The following is a 23772-nucleotide window of genomic DNA, read 5'->3' as shown; positions in this document are numbered from 1 at the left end:
CTGTGCACTCACTGCTGGAGAGGCTAGGTGATCCATGAGAACATAGCTCCATCGAAGTATCAGTCTGTCACATTCTATGTACAGAAATCAAAACAACTAAGAGATAAGCACCCTGACCTAGGTGTTGAGCAACCTTCAGACCTGCAATTTGTTAGTGGTAGTGTAGATGGTGCACAAACATTACAACTGTACAGAAATTTCCTAAAATTAACAGTTCTAAAAGAAGCCATTTAGGGGGAGAAACATTTTACATATAGCTATTTTCCGCCAACAAAATCTGTAACTTATTTGTTGACCTTTATCAGATAATGTAAATTGTACTTTCTGGTACTGATATTACTTATCTCATTAGAATCACTAAGTGAGCCTATGAGAATTAGAATTATAGCAATTGATAGAATGGTAAAATTAAATAGAAAAAGTTACTTAAGTTATATCTAGGTGTTGTTTATTGAAGTGGATAATATATGAAAATTTAAGATTAGGAAAAAAAAAGGTGGTGATCAGAGATTTCTAAAATTTTTATATAAATTTATATTGTATAAGCTTATATACATATAAATTCAATAAAAGGTTTTATTTTTATATAAAAGTCAACTAGTTGGACTGCATGTGCTTTATGTTAAAAGAAAAAAGCAAAGTGACAATTTTGATCACAGCGAACTTATTTTATTCAATCTAAATTTATTATAACATATAGGCATAATATAAACAGATATAGGCAAAATGATTAACTGGTTAGTACCTTGCAAATGTAAATTACATTTTTTTGTTCTGAAGATAAAATACAGCATAACTGGTAAAGAACTCCAAGTGTTTCCTTCTCCTTCCCCCAAACCCTTTGAATTTAATATAGTAAGTTATTTAAATACATTTCTTCCCCAAAGGGAATAGGTTCAGGAAAAAGTAATTTGGTTTATAATTTTACTTCTTCCTATTGACAAGTAAGCTAAGAAACAGGTTGATTTTACTGCTTATGACATTTACTTTGAATTGCTGAACCAACAGACATACATAGTAATCCATCCTTCAACTTAAATCAGCTTCTTCTAAGATGGGGAAGTCTCAAGTGGGATATATCAGCTACTAATGCAGCTGAAAAAGTTTATATATAAACTAAGGCTGCATTGCAAGATTTAGTTTCTTTCAAGAGAAAGTTTTGAATAGCTTCTGTAAGTTAGAACCTGGTCAACTTTTCCCTAATATGTGGTGGTGTCTTTTTGAGGTAAGCTTAATGGTTGGAGGAAAAGATGCTTTTGACTAGCATAGGGCTGAGTATCTGGTTTCTTTGAAAAGAATCTGGGGTTAGGATATCAAAAGAGCAACAAAATGAGAAACGGGGCAGGAAATTGCTCTTGTAAATATTTCCATGGTTTGTCTACCAAGTTAGTCGGTATTTGAGGGGAAACCTTGAACCTAAGAAACCATTTCAGAAGTTAAGGAAAATCTGTACAAATCATTTGTTCACTGTCAGATTCACAGTCACCCGTTTGTACATTTAGAATTTTTAACACAAGTTCATTGCTAGTTTGACAATGAAAACTTTGCTCAGTCATAAAAAGTCTGCAACTGTGTCACTCAGAGAAGTATTATTATTTTAGAATAATGAGCATCTTAGCTAAATATTTCCTTCAGGAATATTTGTTCTTTCGCATGTTTTACTAACTAGATTTTATGAAAAGTGAACAATCACTACTATACTCTGTATCATACAGAGAAAATAAAAGATCACATTTCATGTGCTTTATTTGAAAGAAAATATGCACTGCATTTTTTGGTGACACTACAAGGTACAAAATCTTTTTCTATTTGCCGAAGAAGTTTATTTTAGAAAATTCAATCACTTGCTTAACCCTGAAAATGAAGATTCAGTGCCAGAAAGGAAATATCATAAGGAATATAAGTTAATGTTGAAACTAATTTTATTAATCATAGATTTACTAAGGGCAGTTCTAGTAAGAGTTTATCTGTAGCTTATATTGACAATCGATTTTCATTTCAGAGCAACAAACATTATTAGCAATCTAAAGCGATAAAAGATGACTTTTTTTGCCACCCCAAAAGATGACTTTCTATGAGCTTATGAGGTTAAATTGGCTATATTATTGTATATACTTTGTAGGGTATGTGAATAATGCATATTTACAAGTAATAGTCTTGGGTTGGTTGGTTTTTGTTTTTGCCACCATGGTCAACTGTTTCTAAACCTTTGAACTATGAACTTATTTTGAACTACCTACTCCTCAATTTTCAGGTATTAGACCTTAGGAAACTGAATTACAGTAGGGTCTAAATAGAGAAGGACAAGATAAAAGGATGAAGATTCCAATAAAAAAAAAGATTACAATGTACAAGGAGAAATTATTTTACAAATCTGAGAAAGAACATAAAAGATAAATTAGTCATTAGTCATAATTGTAGGATTTGGAGGGGAAAAAAAGATTGTCATTGTGGATCATTGTGCCCCATCCCATGATGAAGAAAGAGTCCCTAGAATAAAGTCATGCATGACATTTATATTGGAGTTTGACTGTCCCACTTAACCATCAAGGTTCATTCACCCAGCAACCATTACCCAATGTTCTAAGTTGGAAGACTTAGGCATATGCAGTAGGTATACTAAGGAGGCTTTTCAAGGTCTGGTTTGCAGGTTCCATACGGCTTGTTGGGCCTTAAGTCCTGATCTAAAGAAAAGTTCTGAAAATGAAGTAAAACAAAAGATACACATCAAGCGGCTATGTGAGAAAACTGAAATTTTAAAGTGGTTCATCCTTTATTTCTGATGCCAAAAGCTTTCCTTTTCATTGCAGGCAATGCCCTGCAGTTCCTTCCACATTGTGCAAATATAGTCTCCGGGTGACCTGCAAACCCACTGGCTTAAAAAAAAAAAAAAGGAAGTGCTACTGTTTGTCATTCTATTTCTATATTACTGCCTATATGTCTTTGCTAGGAAAAACAATCACTTCTGACTTTTGTCTATCATGTTGATGTGCCAGAATTATCTCCAATTACTATGTACCAATGCTCAAATTCTACCTCATTCAAGAAGCTTTCCCTCAACCACTTTAACTAGTTTCTCTATTCCTATAACATTTATTGTCCTTGTCACTCACTGGCACTTACTTAAAAGCCTGATTTTATAAGTTATGTTTCTATTCCTGCAACTAGATTATAACTCCTTAAGGGCAGCATTAATGTTCTAAGCTTATTCATTCGACAAGCACTTATGGATGCCCCTTAATAAAATCCTTCTCCAATTTCTTGCTGTGGCACAAAGGTGACTATGGGTTCTTACACTATGCCAGTGGAAAACAAACTCTGGAAGGCCCTATCAAGCTGGACAGACCAGGGGCCTGCATGAAGAGGTAGAGAGGCTCATCCCAGGAAGGTTGGCCACCACATGTTCAGCCGCCACTATGAAGGCTGTCCACGAGGGTAGAGAAGGGTTTTGTGAAGCCTCTGTCAGTGGAGAGGTCATCTATAAGAGTGAAATTATGGATCCTTGACACACATACTAAGGCCTATGCTTAGAGTTATGAGGTTATAGACAAGATTAAAACAGGAGACTTGCACTCAGTGAGCTCCTCCTTTTTCCAGTGTGCCTCTTCAGAGCTGTCTATGGCCACCTTGTGGGGACCCACTGGTCAGCCATCATCCATGTCTTTACATCTGCAGAATTATACTGCCACAAGATGGCCTTCAGTGTTAGGTATTTGGCTGCACCCTTAGCCCCAGGGAGCCTCTACAGACATCAAATCTTCTATGTGGAACACAGATAATGCTGATAAAACCAGCAAAGAAGGACAAGGTGCCCCTGGTAAGTATGAATGTCGAAGCCACACTGACAGGTTTTATAAATCACTCCTTTTGGTCACTTTGGCAAAAAAACCGCAATGCTGTTTCCACCTATCAGGGCATCATCTGCCAGCATGCCAAGGCAGCAGAAGCAAAAAACCCTTCTGATCAGAGGTTCTTTGGATCTATGAAGCATTGGATCCATGTTTAAGGTGGAATGTGGTACTTTGTGAAGATCTGGTCTCCAAAAAGGTGGGTGTCTAATGGTCCTTTGCTTACTATCATACTGAAAGTTCAAACTCCTTCATAATCTGGCCTCACTTCATTTTCAATGCATTCCTCACCCAATTGCCTGTGAGATTCCTACCCTTCCTTTAAACCACTTTCTAGTGCTTTTATCAAGTGTTATATTGTGGCTCATTACCACTATCACCATATTATAAATTTATGAGGGTAGAAGCATGTCTGAAATGAACAGTGAATTCTGGCCAGTATGTAATACAATTCTCTGCCTATAGTAGGCACTTAATAAATTTCTGAATTGAATATAGAAAAAATGATAGCTTCAGATAACACCTCTGACTTCACTCAGCTGCCTCCCCAAAAGTTGTAATTCAGAGGAACAAGGATGTGGATAGATTAGCAGGGACCTGCCGTGAGCAGTGGGGACCCTCCAACACACAAAGAGGCTAAAAACAAAACATGTCTTTTTTCACACCATTTCAGTGTCAGGATGGGAACAAGCATATTTTCTGATGAGACTCTTCCATTCCAGGGCAGTCTTCTTTTTTTTAACCAGACAAATACTTGACTAGTTTTCCTGTGAATAATTGCCAGCTCTCAGATACTTTTTATTAAGTCTTAAGTTGCCCAAATATTTTACTACAGCAGAGGCTTTACATTTAAAAAAAAATTTGTAACATTTAGCCCTGTTGATAAACTGGTTAGCAAAATATGGGAGGGCAAAGATAACTGTGATTTATAAACTAAATTCATTCCCTATAGAAGTTTCCCTGCAGGAATCTTCAAATTTATACGTGTGCATGATTATTGTCTATCTGTACAGATACACACACACACAAAATACATTCACAAGTGTTAAGGTTTCATAGGTCACATTCTGTGTGATCCTACACCATTCCAAACTGTGAGAGAAACAAGGGAACAGCTTTGGAAAACCTTGCCCTTCCTCCTGCTTATTCCTGTCCATCCTCCTATCTTGTGCTCTCTCTCTCAGAGGGAGAGAAAGTAAGTGCTCTGGTCATGAGGCAATAATCCGTTCCTGTTTTCAGAAGATGTAAGCACTATGAGCTCACTGTCACAGGATGCTGCCTTTACCAACGTGGGACATGCATCACCTTCTCTAAAACTAAAAGTCTTAGTTTCGCTAAGAGATGAAATGACTTCTGCAGGTCATACAGTTAGTATATGGCAGAGACAAGACTTGAAGGCAGGTCTCTATCCACTACATTACAATGTCTCCTTTTTCCCCCCACGAAGCACATAAAACATATAAAAGAAAAGCTTCACAATACAGTCACCTCCTACAGAACTCTTGTAATGGGTATACTTTGATATCCACATTTTCTCTGACTGAATAATTTTCTCCCTTTTTTTCTATAGATAATTACCTCAGACACACTCAATAGAAAGCGTTATATGTGTACAAATATCTCACACCAAAAAATGAAGTATTATCTGCTAATCTAAATAGACAATAAGAGATGTATATGCTTTTTATTATCTTATGAAGTAAGTCTGCAATATGAAGGAGATGAAGAAGAGGCAGAGCAAGATAGCTAATATTTACACACCATAAAGTATAAGAGTGCCCCCACAGGGGGCATCCTAATTCTAGGAACAATTTGCTGATGATATTTTCCAATGTAACTTCAAGCCTAGAAGAACAATGCAGTTTTGTATTTGTTTAGGATATACAAAATATAATAGAGGCCTAAGAAAATAACTACTTTAACCTTTTCATTTGCTGGGCTGTCTCAAACAAAAGGTCGAAATACAATTTTATTTAATGGAAACCCCAAATTACTCATTTGAAGTTCAAATTAGTAAGCACCAAATGAAATACTTGACAATATTAAAAGTGGCCAAACCTACTGACTAAATCAACAACAACAACAAAAAATTTGAGATAGTCCTAACAACCAAGGTCAGGAGTTACAAAAGAGAGATTAAAAAAAAAAAAACACCCCACTTAATTATTTATCTGGGCTTTTAAAGGTAGTTTAGACTTAACAGCAATATGTTCCAGGTTTTCTTCCACTTTTGGCTTGTCCACAATGTTTACAATTCTGTTTTCTTTATCCTTTCTGGAAGACTTTTTACGCTGCAGATGTCAAGGAAAGAAAAAATTAAACACAAATGTAACAAATATAATAACATACAAAATGTCACTTTAGAGACTTTCTCAATGTATCCATCAATTGTGCTGATTTTTTTCTCCCCCTCTAAAAAAATACTATTTGTTTATAGGATGGCTCTGGGAAAAGGGGAGGGATACGCGGGATATTATGGTAACATAAGAAACAGAAAACATTAATAAAATTTTTAAAAACAATAGGCATTTACATTTTTTACAAAAAATTTCTCATTAATGAATTTTATTTTTTTAGGGTCCTCATCCTTCCACAGATGTCTCTAAAGGCTGCTAAAAAAATCTTCATTGTGATATTCAAAAACATCTACTGAAGCAAAATGTAGACTACTATCTTCGAAGAGAGCTGAGTTTTCCAAGCAAGGCAGTGACCCGCAGCCCTGTCCTGTGCCCACAGATGCTCACTGATTGAAGTGGAGGAGACAAATGTAGACTTTTGGTGGATGCTCCTATAGACATCTCATGACAGCCTAAACAAACCACTGAATTTAGTTTCTAAACCTACAGGAATAGGATGAGATAGAGGAAGAGCTTTCCCTTGACACTGATGGGGTTAGTTACTTTGTCGGGGTGTTTAGCTACACAACTACCCAAAGTTTTTGTTTTCGTCACTTTTCTTATTTCCTCCCAACCCATACCCAAGTATGAAGCCCAGGCTTTCCAAAAAAATTTTAGGGAGCTTTCATTCTCTTTATTATTTATTTATGGAGGCATTTCTTCTCTCTCTCTCTCAATCCCAATCCATTACAGTATCTCCTTTGAGCCTTACAACCCTGAAGTAGATATTATGTCCATTTTACAGATGAGAAAACTGAGCTTTGGAGACATTAAGTGATTTTTCAATCACAAAACTAGTAAGTAAATATTTATTGAAATGAATAAAAGTTTTAAAGGTGGGACTCTAACTCAGGCACCCACCATCACCATCACCATCACCATCACTCTCCACTATGTCCATTATCCCTTTCTAAATTAAACTAGAGGTCTCCTACACTTGTTTCCGCCTCATGTTCTAGACTTGCTACTCTCTGCATAGAAAATATATAATTATATAATGAAATGTAGAAGTGCATCTCATAGGTAATCTACAGTCCTAACCTACAGAGGTGCTGGGGCCTGAGGTAAAATGACTTGCCCTAAGCTCTGCCTTATTCCAAGGCCAGCCTTCCATTCACTCACTGCTGCTGAGCAATGGAACAGAAGAGTACTGGGGTTAGGAGTCTGCAGACTTGGGTTCAAAGCCTGGCTCTGCCATCTACTGCCAGGATGACTTCACACAAATCGGGGCTTACATGACTACTAGTGGTCACTGACAGTTCTTAATCCAGGATCCTACTCGTGTGACCTTAGGGCATATCTCTAAACCTCTTTCCCTCTTTGTAAAAATGAGGGTATTAGACTCAATATCTAAGGTCCCTTCCATAGTTCTTTAAGTGGAATAGCAGTTATGTTAGGTACATCAGATCCAGCAACATTCTCTCAGAAATGACATCATTAATTACCTGGAAAAAAGGAACACCCCCATTTATAGGATCAAACGTGCTCGTGTCCACTGCTGGATCTTCACTGACGATGTTTTCATTAGTGAGCTCTAGAACAGGCTTCTCTTCATCCAAGTCCTAAAAAACAAAGGTGGACTCAATCCAACAGGCATCTATGAAGCAGCCATTCTATGCCTGCGGACACATACTGTAAACACCCTGAAGCTCTATGTGCAGTGCAGGCCTGTCTAAGAATGCACAGGAAAACTGAAGAGCCAAGCACACAAAATGAGGCTGGACAAAGGAAGGGAACACATCACAATTAAAAGGCCCTTCACTTTACCTGAGGATGATCCTCCCCTGCTCTAACAATGACCTCTGTTAATAGCTCTGGTTGTTTCTCTCTTAGCTGACTGAGCAGTTGCTCCCGAGGTTCAGTTCTCAGCAATGTGGACGGGTAGGAATATGTTCTCCTCTGTGGGGTTGAACCTTTAGTGGACATTGCAAACAAACAAATGAATTAGAGTGCCCTATGTAGTACAAAGAGCCGAGCTGTAAGTCTGGAGACCTCGCTTCTAGTCCCACAGCTGCTATTCATTGTTCCTCACATCTAAAGAGACTGGATGAGATGGTTTCTAAGGCCCCTCCTGGCTCTTCTTACAGAGTGGCAGTGTGACCATCATCTCAACTGCCGATACCGAACACTTCACACACACTACCCCATTTGAGTCTTCCAAACCTGTGACATAGTAATGAGAATGATTTTTAAACAAATATACCAGAATTTACAGATCCAAATGAATGGTGTTCTTCAAAGCAGTCAGGTTGGGAAATCAGGTATTTATTCTAATAATGGTACCATTGTTCAAAACAGTTTTAGAACACCTTTAACACTGACGTCAGAATTGATTTACAGGTCACACACAAAAGGTTTTTTATTACTTCTGACACACATCAACTTGACCACTAACTTTTTCGTCATCTTTGGCTCTGAATTACTTTGAATTATTTACAAGAATTGCAGATACCTTCAACGAACAAAGATTTGTCACAGCTGAAGACATTCAAAAGAACATGCTATCAATTCTGAAGGCAATTCCTAGAGGAGTTAGACCTGGAGATCCTGGATCTGGAGTCAGAGGACTTGGCTCACACACTACTTCTCTAACCTCTTGACCTCAGGCCAGTTACTTCCCCTCTCTGGGTCTGTTTGAGGGGCTGGACTAGATGAGTTCAGTGGTCCCGTCCCCTAAATCAGTGATCTCTGATCTTCAGTCATGTAGGATATGGCTCTTATGTTCCAGCCTTATGTCAAACTACCACAAGCCCTTTCTCCACCTCAGTTAGGCCTATCTTCAATGTCCTCCAACGGCCCCATATGTTTCCTCCTAAGTTTTGTCCTATCCACTTTAAGTCACACTTCCTAGGATATATACTCTGGATTTGGAGCCAAAGGACCTGTGCTGCTTAGGGTCTATGGGGCCTTTGTGAAGTCCCTGAACTGCTCTGAGCCTGCTTCTACTTCTGTAAAATGAGAAGATGGACCAGGATGCTTTCCAAACTTCCTTCCTTTTCTGACATTCAGTGGCCCTATGAAGCTTTTACTAATTACTCTGATCCATGATGATGTTTTTCTTCTCAGCTATGTGCAACTCCTGCTCTCCCATCTTGATACTACATTAAATACAGTCCTATCCTTCTCTAGTGATGCCTAATACTTCATGTTCTCATCACACCTAGCACATGTTGCAACTGAGTTTCTCATTATTCAGTAAACAACAAAGATAGGAATTTAATCAATAAAATAAGAAATTTAATTCAACCTCATATGCTATTGTAACAATGTAACTTGGTTTCTATCCTAAACTACCTGTTGGAATATCCAGTTTCAGATCCTGATGCAAGAAGCAATTCAGTTTATTCCGGCCACTTTTCAAGATATTGTGAAGTTCCTGACTCTGTTCCACCAGCTTTTCCTTGTCATTAGTTATCTCATCATGAAAGGCAGTCAGCTGGCTGTCTTGTACTGCCTTTTGTCCATTGACTTTTTCTGTGATCTCTGAATTGGATGTAATACAACCTCGCTTTACAACCTAAAGAGGATAGAAGTAAAAATTTGCCAACAATTAGACTCACCAGTTCTTTAAAACAGCATTTCTTTTTCTGACAACCTGAAATGACAAATTTTTTTGATTCTCCTTTATGGGAATACTGGAGAAAAATCTTTATTTTGCAAAAGGCAAAATGGACTTAACTTAAGCAAAAGGACTTAAACAAATGTTATGTTCAAGAAAGTCAAGTCAGGCCACAAGTTAATTACCAATTCTCTTTTGAGTGGCCACCACATACATACTAGCAGATATTCTGAATCCAAACTATGCAGAACAAAACTGGGATTCAGTCAAAGGGCTGCACTTGAGCACCTAGGTGGCCCAGAAGCTGTAGGTTCCCCATTTCTGGCACTCGACACTTGGCACAATATTGAGGCAAAAAGCTGGAAAGCATGTTGGAAAAGCAAAAATCAAATACAGGCAAGGCATTAGACATTAAGGCATTAGACATTAGACATTCTCTCTTAAGATGCTAATAAGCAATAAAAAAAATCCAAAGGTAGGTAGGTAGGACCTAGACGACTGCTTAGGCTTCTTCAGACAAGAGGGTAATTAATGAAAACATGAAATCAGGCTCACTTACTGTCATGGTTATGCATTAAGGGTGAACTTAAAAGGAAATGGTTGAATGAATTTTAATGTAAATTCCAAGACAAAAATATTCAATCTTCTAATAATTTTCTCCTCAAAATAGGTTCCGGTTAAAAATGTTACCTTTAGTAGGTTATCAAGCTCTGCTTTCCTTTTGCGTAAGCCAGATGTCCACTGATCTGAAAAGTGGACAGTACTTGTACTCATATCATTATACCATTGTTGGCTCTCTTGTGACATTGTTTTAATGTTGGAACTGAACTCCTCACAATGTCTGATAGACTCTTCGACCAATTTTGCACCATGATGGTTAAACTGTTTGAGCTCTTGTGACAAATCATCAGAAACAACAAGGAATTTTTTGTTGTGAGAAGTTGTACTGCTTATGATGTCCTTGGAACACCTGTGAGAAAAAAAAGGGCATAGGTACAATTATGGATCTCTGATAAACAAAATTATCCTATATCTCTGACCCTTTCAATCATTTCTTTTACCTAGCTATCCCCTAAAGAGACCACGGCCCCCTCAAAACTTTTACCGGGCTCTTTCACATACACTCAGGCCTCCCATGCTTTTAAAAACAAAACTATACCTTTGATGCCACCATGTCCAAGAGGGACATGGTGTTTTCTCCTGCCAAACTTCTTGAAAAAGCAGTCTGTATTTGTTGCTTTCATTTTTTCACCATCCACTCAATTTTTTGTAACCTGACTTCCACTCTGACCATTCTATTAAAATGGCCCCCAAATTTCACCAAACAATAATTATAATAACTAACTTTCATAGAATGCATTCAAATTTGCAAAATGCTTTACAGATGTTATATTGTTAAGCCTTGCCTCAATCTGGTGAAGTAGGCACTAGAGTATTAGCATGACCATTTTACAAAGTGACAGAATGCCAAATATTATGGGCTTTTCTCATAAAAAGAGAATTTTATCTTCTTCCTTGACTCTCATCTTCCTTGACATCTGCAGAATCTGGCACGCTAACCTTCCTCTGGGCAGCTGGGGGTTACAATAGATGGAGCGCCAGGTCTGGAGCCAGGAAGACTCATCTTCCTGAGTTCAAATCTGGTCTCAGACACATACTAGCTGTGTGATCCTGGGCAAGTCACTTAACTCTGTTTGTCTCGGTTTCTTCATTGTAAAATGACTTGGAAAAGGAAATGGAGAACCACGACCAGTATCTTTGCCAAGAAAACCCCAAATGGGGTCATGAAGAGTTAGACAAGACAGAAGCAAAAAATACCCTTCCTCATCTTGACAGTCTCTTCCACTGGACTGCACAAGAACACACCTCCCGCCTCTATCTGTGCCATCTTGTTTTGCCCCTTTCACGGGTGTCTTCTTCCTTATATCCCATTAATATCAACTTTATTTCTTGGTGTTCTTCTCTTCCCTGTCTACTCCATCTTTCCCATAAGTAATCATCACTTCTATGCAGAAGGTTTCCAAATCTTTATCTCATGCCCTGCCTTCTCTCTTAAGTCTAAGGTTTACATTTCCAGCTGCCTATTGAACATTTCCAACTCGACATTTCACTTGCACCTCGACAGGTCAAACCAAGATCCTCTTTTACCCCTAAAGCTGCTTCTTTCCGAGTTGCTTTTCTCCACCAATGGCAACACCATTCTTCTAGTCACCCAGGCTGAGGACATCGGCTATCTTTCACTGTTCCTTTTTCTTCTTCCACCAATTGACAAGTTCTGCTAATTTTCTACCTCCACAATTTTTCTTGCAAATTTTCTGTTATCATTATTCTACTTCAGACCATCATTATTGTTCACCTGGACTACTGTGGTATAAGATCTTACTCCCACTATTCTCTTAGCCTCCAATCTGTTTAATATACTGGTACCAGATTGTTTTAATTCACAGATCTGACTAAATCTCTACTGCTAACACACTTTTAATGGATTATCATATATTACCAAATAAAATTTTAACTCCTTGGACTGGCATTCAAGTCCCTCCACAATCTGGCCTAAACAAACCTAGCCTTCTTTCAAACCTTCCCTTCCCTTGAAATCCTGAGTTCAGATCCGGCTTCAGACATTTAACACAAACCACCCCCCAGCAGTATCACCTTGGGCAAGTCACTTAACCCCAACTGCCCTACCTTTTCCCTTCCATAAAGCAAAAAAGAAAAAGAAAAAAAGAATGAAACACAGTCAAATCAAATAAATCAACACATTGGCTACCCTTTATCTAATCTTGTATCGTTTTATACTTACTCTAATTTGTACTTTGTTTTTTTCTCTTCTCACCTCCATAAGACTACAGGCTTTTTCCAGGGCAGGGATTATGTATTATTTATCTTTTAGTAGAGTTCAGACCTGAAGTCATGAAGGTCTGGGTTCAAATCCTGACTCTGGTACTTTTTTTTTTAATTAAATTTTATGTTTATTTTTAGTTTACATCATTCATTTCCACAAGATTTTGAGTTACAAATTTTCTCCCCATCTTTCCCCTACCCACCATCCCAAAACAGTGATCCCACTGAATACCCCCTCCTCTAATCTGTTCTCCCTTATATCCTCCCCCATACCCCCTCCAACTTTCCAGTAGGGCAAGATGGATCTCTATGCCCCAGTGCCTGTGTTTTATTTCCCAGTTGCATGTAAAAAAAAAATTTGTATATTTTTAAAAACACATTTGATTTTAAAACTTTGAATTCCAGATTCTTTCCCTACTTCCCTCGTCACCCAGCTTTGCTGGGAAGATAAGCAATTCAATATAGGTTGTACATGTGAAACCATGCAAAACATTTCCATAGTAGATGTATTGTGAAAGACTGACTATATTTCCCTCCATCCTATCCTGTCCCCCACTTGTTCTATTCTCTACTTTGACCCTGTCCCTTTTCAAAAGTGTGTGCTTCCAACTTTCCTCCCCCCTAACCTGCCCTCCTTTCCATCATCCTCCCTCTCATCCCTTCTCCCCTACTCTCCTGTAGGGTGAGATACCCTATTTAGTGTGTACGTCATTCCCTTCCTGAGCCAAATTCAATGAGAGTAAGGTTGACTCATTCCCTTTTGACTTCCTGTTCTTCCCCTCCATTGTAATCATTTCCCCTTGCCTCTTCTATATGAGATAATTTATCCCATTCTGTCTCTCCCTTCTCCTCTCATTATATTCCTCTCTCACCTCTCAATTTCACCTTTTAAGTATCATCCCTTCCCAATAAATTGGTCCCATGCCCTCTATCTATGTATACCAGTACACATATATACACATACTCACATATGTATTCATACACTCATACACACAGACACACACATTTATATTCCCTTCAACTATTCTCATACTGAGAAGACTATGGTACTTATAAGCCATGGTATTAAAGACAAATCAGGTCACCCCTGTGAACCTTAGTTTCCTCAACTATAAAATGTGGCTAATAATTATAGTATTGACCTCTCAGGGATACTATTGAGTCCCAGAAGAGAAAATGTATGGAAAAGGCTTTGTAAATTTTAAAGTGCTATAAGTCAGCTACTAGTGAGCCCTTTACTTTATACTCTATACTGATGCTCAAATAATTTCAAATCAAAGGACTATAGTGAAAATACTGAAAAGTTCCATCCTAAGTATCAAAGAAGGTTTATATAAAACTATTTTTAAGAAAAAGCACTACTCACGTATGTCAAAATGTTGAGGTTGCACAATAAAATCAAACACTATTCTATAGTTAAATTGCGGAGGGAATTAACTATTAGAAATTGTCTTGGAAGCAATTCATTGTATAATGGTAAGAGTAAGGTACCTCTTCCAAGATATCTCCTGGAAAGAACCAACTAAAATTGTTATTAGAATATTATCATATTATAGTACAAACTTTTGACACTATAAAATGTTATAAATGTATGATCTGACAAATGAAAACAGAAGGGCAATGGTCATGACATAACCTAGAAAAGGGAGAGCTGAAGGATAACAACTGATCATCATCTCCAAATGATTAAGGATAGAAGCGTGCTTGGTGTCTAGAAAACCAAGCCCATTTTTTTAGAAAGAGCTATCCTGGGGCGGAGTCAAGATGGCGGAGTAGAAATAGGACTTCCACACGGCTCCCACTCCCACCTCCTCCAATTCATGTAAAAAATTACTCTAAACAAACTTTGGAGCTACAGAACCCACAAAATGACAGAGAAGCTAACCTCCCACTGAAGACAGCCAAGCAGGCTGGCAGGAAGGGGCCAGCACAGCGCTCTGGGAGCTGGGCCCAGCTCAGACCCACATGAGCCAGAGGTTTTAGCCTAAGGGCGGCTGCAATCAGCCACCAGCTGGAGGGACTTCAGATCACCAGCAGCTATGACAGTTTCCAGAATTATCAACCCATAGATGCTAAGGACAAAGTAAGAGATAAGTACAGTGTGGACTTTGTGAACTGGGAGTTCGGGAGTCTGGTCAGGCCTTTACCCCCTGGAGAGAGAAACCGCTGAGGTGCCATGGCTGTGCAGCCGCTGCCACATGGCTGCTTCAGAGCTCCTGGTCTGCAGACTGTAGGGGGACCAAGCGACTGGTCTGAGGGGTAACTGCTCTTGTTTTAACCAGCTTGGATCTGGATCACTGTCTAGGGTGGACGTTCTGGGGTGGGTGACCAGTTTGCCAGAGCGTGGAGGCTTCATAGTAGGCACCCAAATAATAGCTCCAGCAGCTTCGAAAACCCCATTGATTGGGACAAAGCTCCCCGCTCTAGTAGCAGAGTTCTACTATGGCAAAAAGCTCAAAAGTCAAGTAATTGAGTGGCAACATGAGCAAGCGAGGGAAGCAAGGAAAGCACAACATTCCAACTCTGGATTCCTTTTTTGGGGACAAAAAGGATCGGGGCACAGAACAGAAGAATTCTGACAGTGAAGTCAGAATGTCAGAACGAACTCCTGCACCAGAAGGTTCCAAGAAAGAATAAGCTGCTTACAGGCCACAGAGGAGCTTAAAAAGGATTTTGAAAACCAAATAAGAGAAATGGAGGAAAAATTGGGAAGAGAAATGAGAATGATGCAAGTAAATTATAAAATGAGAGTCAACAACCTGACTGAAGAAAATAACACCTTAAAAAAAAAGACTAACTCAAATGGCAAAAGAGGCTCAAAAAGCCAATGAAGAGAAGAATGCCTTAAAAAGCCTCATTTGCCAGATGGAAAAAGAAACTCAAAAGCTCACTGAAGAGAATAATTCCTTCAGAACTAGACTGGAGCAAATGAAAGCTAGTGAGTTTTTGAGAAATCAAGATACTATTAAACAGATCCAAACAAATGAAAAAATAGAAGGCAATGTGAAATATCTCATTGGGAAAACCACTGACCTGGAAAATAGATCCAGGAGAGATAATTTAAAAATTATTGGACTACCTGAAGGCCATGATCAAAAAAAGAACCTAGAAATCATCCTGCAAGAAATTTTCAAGGAAAATTGCCCTGATGTTTTTAGAACCAGAGGGCAAAATAGAGGTTGAAAGAATACACCCATCACCTCCTGAAAAAGATCCCAAAAAGAAAACTCCTCGGAATTATAAATTATAGCCAGGTTCCGGAATTCCCAGATCAAGGAGAGAATATTACGAGCAGCCAGGAAGAAACAATTTGAATACTGTGGAAATACAATCAGAATAACACAGGATCTGGCAGATTCTATACTGAGGCATTGAAGGGCTTGGTTGGTATATAATATTCCAGAGATCAAAGGAGCTGGGATTAAAACCAAGAATCACCTACCCAGCAAAACTGAGTATCATGTTTCAGGGGAAAATATGGTCATTCAGTGGAATAGAGGACTTTCAAGCATTCTTGCTGAAAAAAAAAAAAAACCAGAGTTGAATAGAAAATCTGACATTCAGATACAAGAAGCAAGAGAAGGTAAACAGGGAAAAGAAATCATAAGGAACTTATCAAAGTTGAACTAATTACATTCCTACATGGAAAAAAAATGGTAATTGTAATTTATGAAACTTTTCTCAGTAGGAGAATAGTTGAAGGGAACAGAAATGTATACACACACACTACATATATATGTCTACATAGGAGGGTATATGGGCACATGAATACATGCATGTGTATATATGTGTATAGGTATACATAGACAGAAGATACAAGACCAGTTGAAGAGGAAGGGATGATACTTAAAAGGTGAAATTAAGAGGTGAGAGAGGAATATAATGAGAGGAGATGGGAGAGATAGAATGGGATAAAAATACTTCATATAGAACAGGCAAGGGAAAACTGTTACAATGGAGGGGAAGAACAGGAAGGCAAAAGGGAATGAGTCAACCTTATTCTCAATGAATTTGGCTTAGGGAGAGAATGACATACACACTAAATAGGGCATCTTACCCTACAGGAGAGTAGGGGGGAAGGGATGAGAGGGGGGATGATGGAAGGGAGGGCAGGTTAGTGGGGAGGGAAGTTGGAAGCACACACTTTTGAAAAGGGACAGGATCAAAGTAGAGAACAGAACAAGTGGGGGGTGAGATGGGATGGAGGGAAATAGAGTCAGTCTTTCACAATATATCCACTATGGAAATGTTTTGCATAGCTTCACATGTACAACCTATATTGAATTCTTCCCAGTAAAGCTGGGTGATGAGGGAAGTAGGGAAAGAATCTGGAATTCAAAGGTTTAAAATCAAATGTTTAAAAAATATATATTATTATTATTATTTTACATGTAACTGGGAAATGATATACAGGTACTGGGGCATAGAGATCTACTATTACCTATTGGAAAGTCGGAGGAAATATGGGGGAAGATATAGGACAGAGCAGATTGGGGGAGGGAATATTCAGTGGGATCACTGTTTTGGGGTGGTGGGTAGGGAAAAAATGGGGAGAAAACTTTGTAACTCAAAATCTTGTGGAAATGAATGATGTAAACTAAAAAATTAAAAAAATAATAAACTACAAAAAAAATTTAGCCCATTTATTACAGGATCTTATTTCTTTATTTCTAGGATATATTATTAACAGAAGGACCAGACTGCATGCAAATGGGGAACTCTGGGGTAAAGAGACTTAATGATATCCTCAGGCATTGCTGGACCAAGTGTAGCCAATAAAGTAAATAGGTTTTGAATAGCAAAGATCTGCAGGGATGGCTAATCAATTCACTTTCATCCATTTCATTGTTTCATATGTATAGAGCATCAATTCGAGAAAATAAACACATTATAAAAACTATACTGTGAGAACTTAAAAATAAGAAGCTATTTTGTCAGTTCAGATAGGTAGAGATGCTAAAGAAAATAATCACTAGCCTTTTAAAGAGCAATGATAAATGTCTGATGTCTGTTACCTAAACGAATAACAAGGTTGTGTGACTAGCACCATGTCTCTCAACAACTTACCGAACATTTCCATCTGTCCTAAATTCCTTCTTTGTATCAAGGATCAAATGCAAACTCCTTTATTTGGCATTTAAACCTGGGATCACACCAGAAAATGTGTGACAGCAAAAACTGTCTGACTTGCTTTTACTTACATTCTTAATACTTAGCATAATGCCTGGCACAAGTAAACTCTTTTCTTTCTTTTTAAAATTTATTTACTATTAGTTTAGAACATTCAGTTCCAGGGGAAAATCTGAAACTTAAAGAGATTGTGGAACTGAATGTTGTAAACTAAAAGTCAATAAATAAATTTAAACAGAAAAAAAAACCATTCAGTTCCACAAGTTTTTGAGTTCCAAATTTTCTCCCCCATGGTAGCATGCAATCTGATATAGGATCTACAAATACCTTCACATTAAACATTAGTCAAGTTGTAAAGAAGGATTATACCCAATGGAATGAACAATGAGAAAGAAGAAACAGAACAAAACAAAATGAAATGAAAAAGAGAGCAGGTAGTTTGCTTGAATCTACATTCAAACTCCATAATTCTTTCTCTGGATGTGGATAGCCTATTCCATCATGAGTCCTTTGGAGTTGTCTTATAGCCTTGCATTGCTGAGAGGAGCCCAGTCTATCAAAGTCAGTCATCATACATATGATATGTCTGTAATTGTGTGCAATGTTTTCCTGGTCCTGCTCCTCTCACTCAGCATCAGTTTATATAAGTCTCTCTATGTTATGATGAAGTTCATCTGCTCCTTATTACTTATAGCACAATAGTATTCCATTACATTCATATACCACAACTTGTTTAGCCATTCCCCAGGTGACGGGTAACAACTTTTTTTTTTGCTTATAGATGTTACCAAAACATAGTTATAAGCAGGAATGAAAAACATCTTACTGTTGTGTATTTTCTTGAATATTTATGAGTGGATTCTTGATATCTCTACATGTTTCCTCCAACGCAGAGAATCTTTGTTCCCAAAGATTCATTAACTGACAAAGTTCCTGTAGGTAAAAAAACTCCACAAATTATATAATTAAAATAAATAGTTAAATTTTGAGTGACTAATTAGAATAATGGGGTAAAGCAAAAGGGGACAAGTAATCCAAAGAGCAGGTGGGAATTCTGGAACCCAAGGAGCTGAAGTGAGTTGTATAAGGTCCTGATCAATCAGTAAGTGGTAGAGATAGAACTTCAACTTGGCTCTCCTGATTCTCAAAGTCAAGTGCCCTTCCAAGCACATGAGAAAGTATCCATTTAGAATGAATACATGAGGAATTCTACAAATGCCAATCTAAGTCTTCTCATACCAAAAATTGAGACCAAACTGAATTAGACTGTGTTAACAGTGTAATTGTAGCTTCCCTGATAGTTTCTTTTCAAGATTAGAACAAAAGTAAGTTCTGACACAATTTCTTTGAAGTGATTTAAAAGTCAGCCCTGAGAAGAACAGAGGCAGAAGTCCTGGGGCAGGGGAGCTCCTGCTGTCCTCTGGGCCTCATTTCCCACTCAAGGCAACTGGCACTGGAGAAAAAAATTGTCACAAGATTCCTGTCAGATTTGGTTCATGGAGCAACATCCCCACCTGCTGGGATTTTTAGGCATTTATTGCTAAAAGCCTAATGTGGTATTCCAGATCTACTTTGATAAATGGATTTTGATCAAGTGGTTCTTTCTCTACATTTATGGTTCAAAATTTCCCTGATTTGAAAGAAGCCATAAAGTACTATGATAAAGACATATATTAGGGGTTGGAGAACTCATGGAATAAGCTGAAGAACCAGAAAATTGTGTCTACCTAGAAATTTTTTATCAACAACTTGGTCTAAATATAATAAGAACCCATAAGCAATATTTACTTGACTGTATGGTTTAAATATTTTACCAGTTACGAAAAGCAAGAAGGGACTAAGAAACGCCAAGTTTGCTTTATGAGGGACTATTCACATCACCCTAGGAAGACACAGCAATCACAGTAATCAGTAATTATTAAAATGTAGCCAGTGTTATGAAAGTTGCCCTCTAATCAACTTTTAAAGACAGATTCAGGTGACTAGGGGAGGCATGAGAAGTGCCTGGACAAAGGGACCAGTCAAAAAGATTTCAAGATACCCCAAGAGTCCACCCCCACTGAGGTCACTGCCAAGGAAAGAAGGTCTGGCTCCAGGAGGGGCTTCCTATAACTAAATATCCTTGCTCAGCTTAGCTGTCTTCTATCAGCTGAGGAAGTACAAGTCTTGTCAGTTCCCTCTACATTTCCGGAGCCCTAAGGCAGAGGCTTAGTCACACCACCTTAGTTATAATCCTGAGAAGAAAGACAAAGCAGAAAGTAAGTCTCTCTCCCTTCATTGCAGAGCTGGGGAACTAAGGGTATGGAATATTTCATATACTGACATATGTGGTTTAAGGGTTGGTTAGTTTTGCTAAACTCCTTCCCCTCTTTAGAATCTTTGTTACAAGGGATACCTTGCTGGATAAGGGACAGTGGGGAAGCCATAAAAAAAAAATCAATATAAATTAAACAAAAGTATTGATAAAAATAAGCTAATTTAAAAAAAGATACAGTTTCCAAAATTCTGTTTGGGTTATACTTTCCATTGTCAGGAGCTGTTGCAGTCTTCCTTTTTATTATCACACTGCTAATCTTTCCCTTTTGACCTCATCTTTTAGCCTGATGTAAACAATACTTTCTCCTATCAATAATTCTGGGCATAGTGTTCTGCATATAGCAAACATGCTAACTGATTAACTATAGGTAGGCTATTTCCAATCGCTAGAGATTTAAGAATTTCTTTCCTTTATTTTTTGAAGACGAGGTCTCCCCATCTATCCCAGGCTGAATATACAGCAGCTTCTCACAAGCCTCATCTAGCACTCTTCCCTGTTCAATTTTCAACCTGAGCTGGTTTATTCTTCCTTAGGCAATTTGGTGACCCTCCACTTTTGGGGGGCTTATGACATTGATGTGGGACTTGGTGAGGACACCAGATCAGCATGGGATGCTATGGCTCAGAACTCAGGGGCTCAAGATATATGCCAACTTTAGCTTCCCTGGTGGCAGGGATGACAAGCATATGTTATCATATCCAGCTACAGTAAAGAGTTTGAAGGGCATTAGTAACTTCTAAACTTTCTAAAATGCTAGTTTTAGAATGCTTACATTTCTTCCAGCAAAGGTGATCAAATTACCCCTGGCCTCATAAAACCAGCTGTTCATCTGATACCTGTGTTTGGGTTTGCTTCACTGTCTTCAGTTCATTCATTAAGATTTCACAACGCTTCTGAGATTCAGTCAAGGACGCATCAGTATTTTCCTGTAGTTCATGCAGACTTTTACACAGTGTGCTGAGAAAATCATCCATTTCCTTTTTTTGATCTTCTATCTTTGAAGAAAAAGGATTTAGTTTCCTTCTTAATCTGAGGTTCACTTTCAAATATTAAAAATGAAACATGTGTTACCTTATTGGCTACTGACAGAATACTCTTGAATTTACAATTCATTTGACAATTGAGTTCCAATAGAGACACCACCAGAGGGGAAAGAGTTGTTTCCAGTGATTTATCAAGTTGAGTTTTATGTTCTTCCTGGGGTAATTAAAAACAACAACACACAGGCATTAATCTTCTAAATGCTCCAAACTAGGACCTAAAATTAGATTAAACTAGTTAAGACATTCTAGGAAGAGCTGACTAAATGTTCATGACTGCATAGAGCATGGCCTTCATTCCCTCAATGATCCCTAAGAAGGTGCGTCAGGGCGGGAGCTGACACTTAGCAAAGCTCAAAGTCACACTGTTCAGTTTTGTCTGTACAACTTCTGCCCTGAATTTTAACTCTTAAGAAGTTAGTGGAGGGGTGGCTAGGAGGACCTGAGTTCAAATCTGGCCTCAGACACTTAACACAAAACTAGCCATGTGACCTTGGGCAAGTCACTTAACTTCAACTGCCCTCAAAAAAAAAAAAAGAAGTTACTGGAACTCAGAGGCAGTTTTCTGGGGGCAAAAAGTAGAGGAATTAACTTGGGCTGGTGTCCAACTCCCTGTGTGTAGCTGGGGAAAAATTCAATTTGACAGTCATTTAAATGTAGACTAGACACATGGTTCTGGGCTAGATGCAAGGACACCAGGACAAAACGTGGTCCCTGCCTTTGAGGAGCTTACACTGTGGGGGGGTCGGAGGAGGGGGAGGAACATGCATCTAAGTAAATACAAATTACATAACTACAAAATTTTAAGAGGGAAAGTTAATAACTGGGGTGTGTGGGAAGGAAACAATGGTTAGGAGTCACAAAAGGCCTTGCTATGTACCTCAACTGCTCTATGACAGAAGAATCAAGTAGCCAGAGGTAAGTAAGAAATACATCTCAGCCATGGGAGATCACTTATACAAAGGCAAAGGAAATGAAATGTCATGTATGGGCAAAAGCTAAGCGCTTTACAAATATTATCTCATTTGACGCATACAACCACCCTAAGGGATAGGTGCTATTATTGTCCCTGTTTTACAGTGGAGGAAACTGAGGCAAAGAAAAGTGGAGTGACTTGTCCAGTCCCGCAGTTTGGTTTCTGAGGTCACATCTGAACTTGGGTCTTCCTGATTCCAGGACCAGTGAGCACTGTATCCACTGTGCTATCAACCTGACTCCAGGTGAAGAGCAGAATGAAGTAATTTTAGAAATATCAGAAAGGTGGTGATAGCCAGCTTGAAAATGGCTTTAAACACAGGAGTTTATTCTCGAGGTCAGATTTACATTTTAGAAACATCATTTTGACAGCTGGGTGGAAAATGCTTTGGAGCAGGAAAGGACTAGAAGCAGGGAGACCAACTTAGAGACCATTACAAAAGTCTAGGTGAGAGGTGAAGAGGGCAGGAATGAGAAGAGGGGGTAAATGAGAGATGTTGTGGAAGCAGGAGAGGAAAAACATGCTAACTCTTAACACATAAGAGCTGAGGGAGAGAGAAGAGTCAAAGCTGCAAACCTTGTGACCAGGACAGACAAGGGGAAGTTTGGAAGAAGGATAAGTTTGGTATGACATTACATTTTAGACATCCTATAGCTATCTGTAGGACGTCCTAGCATTAGTCAAATGGCAGGGCATGAAGTGGGTAGACAACAAATCTGAGCTTGGACAGACTTTGGGAGATAAGTGAGGATAAAAGGGTGTGGTATGCTATGGGTCACGGGTTCACAAAGAGTCAGACATGACTGAACAACAAGACTACCCTATATATCGCAGAGTACTAAAAAAATCACCAAATGTTAGAGCTAAAAGAGATTTTGAGGTTTAGTTCAATTTCTTCATTTTATAGGTAAGGAAAATGTGACTCAGGAAAATTTAGTGACTTTACCGAAGGAAACATAATAAAGATGAAAGCTACTGGTGGCCATTCATCTGTTTTTTCAGAATAATATGTACAAAAATGGGCAAAGGAGTTACATAAAGACTGGAAAGGGACCTAACATTCTGATAAGAAACAAAAAAGGCAACCCTGGAAATTACAGGTTTGCAAGGTAAGATATACTTGGAAAACCAATGGGAAAGAAAACAAACTAGCACAGAATCACTTGGCAAAAATCTGGAAGAGGATACTGAGCAATATCACCATTAAGAATGGTTTGGGGGGAGTCCTGTCACACTAACATAAACTCATTCTAAGGCAGTGATAGGCCTGGAAGTCATGGGGAATAAGATGATGTTCTCTTTTCCCTTCCATGTAGCCTTATACACCAGTATAGGTATTTAATAGTAGGTTTTTAATTTAAAAAATTTTTGTCAAACTTAAATGGAACTGAATTCAGCAAGGTTTCTGATTTTGTTTCAGCCAATATCATTAGCAAACAGGGATGGATCACAAAATTAAGTAGATGTACCACTGCCTGCAAGGCTATATCAGGGGCAGGAAGCCTGCAGCCTCAAGGCCACATGTGGCCTTCTAGGTCCTTGGGTGTGGCCTTTTGACAGAGTCCAAGTTTTACAGAGGATTTTATAGGGGATTTGTTTTGTGAAGTCTGGATTCAGTCAAAGGGCAGCACTTGAAGACCTAGAGGGCCACTCATGGCCTCG

The 23772-nt window shown here is 38.5% G+C and overlaps 2 protein-coding genes across 7 annotated transcripts in view; one reads left to right on the top strand and one right to left on the bottom strand.

Annotated features, from left to right (window-relative positions):
* The window catches only part of IDE (insulin degrading enzyme), a 416199-nt gene that overhangs the window by 221284 nt on the left and 171143 nt on the right, over positions 1 to 23772 (top strand). The gene's annotated exons all lie outside the window — the stretch shown is intronic.
* Positions 648 to 23772, bottom strand: part of KIF11 (kinesin family member 11) — a 72372-nt gene continuing 49247 nt past the window's right edge. For all 4 annotated transcript variants that reach the window (XM_069099235.1, XM_069099234.1, XM_069099232.1 and 1 more), the window contains exons 16-23: positions 21166 to 21291; positions 20931 to 21089; positions 18604 to 18710; positions 10494 to 10773; positions 9539 to 9761; positions 8012 to 8157; positions 7690 to 7806; positions 648 to 6139 (exon numbers count right to left, since the gene is read on the bottom strand). In XM_069099235.1, the coding sequence (XP_068955336.1) occupies positions 6008 to 6139; positions 7690 to 7806; positions 8012 to 8157; positions 9539 to 9761; positions 10494 to 10773; positions 18604 to 18710; positions 20931 to 21089; positions 21166 to 21291 (1290 nt within the window). In that variant the 3' untranslated portion in view covers positions 648 to 6007. The remainder of the gene's footprint in view (positions 6140 to 7689; positions 7807 to 8011; positions 8158 to 9538; positions 9762 to 10493; positions 10774 to 18603; positions 18711 to 20930; positions 21090 to 21165; positions 21292 to 23772) is intronic.

Source organism: Petaurus breviceps, unplaced genomic scaffold (genome assembly GCF_028583685.1).
Source record: "Petaurus breviceps papuanus isolate PSGF00001 unplaced genomic scaffold, PetGlider_PUasm1.0 37, whole genome shotgun sequence".
NCBI lineage: Eukaryota > Metazoa > Chordata > Mammalia > Diprotodontia > Petauridae > Petaurus > Petaurus breviceps.
The sequence above is the reverse complement of the archived record's forward strand: the minus strand, read 5'-3'. Positions and strand labels throughout refer to the sequence as shown.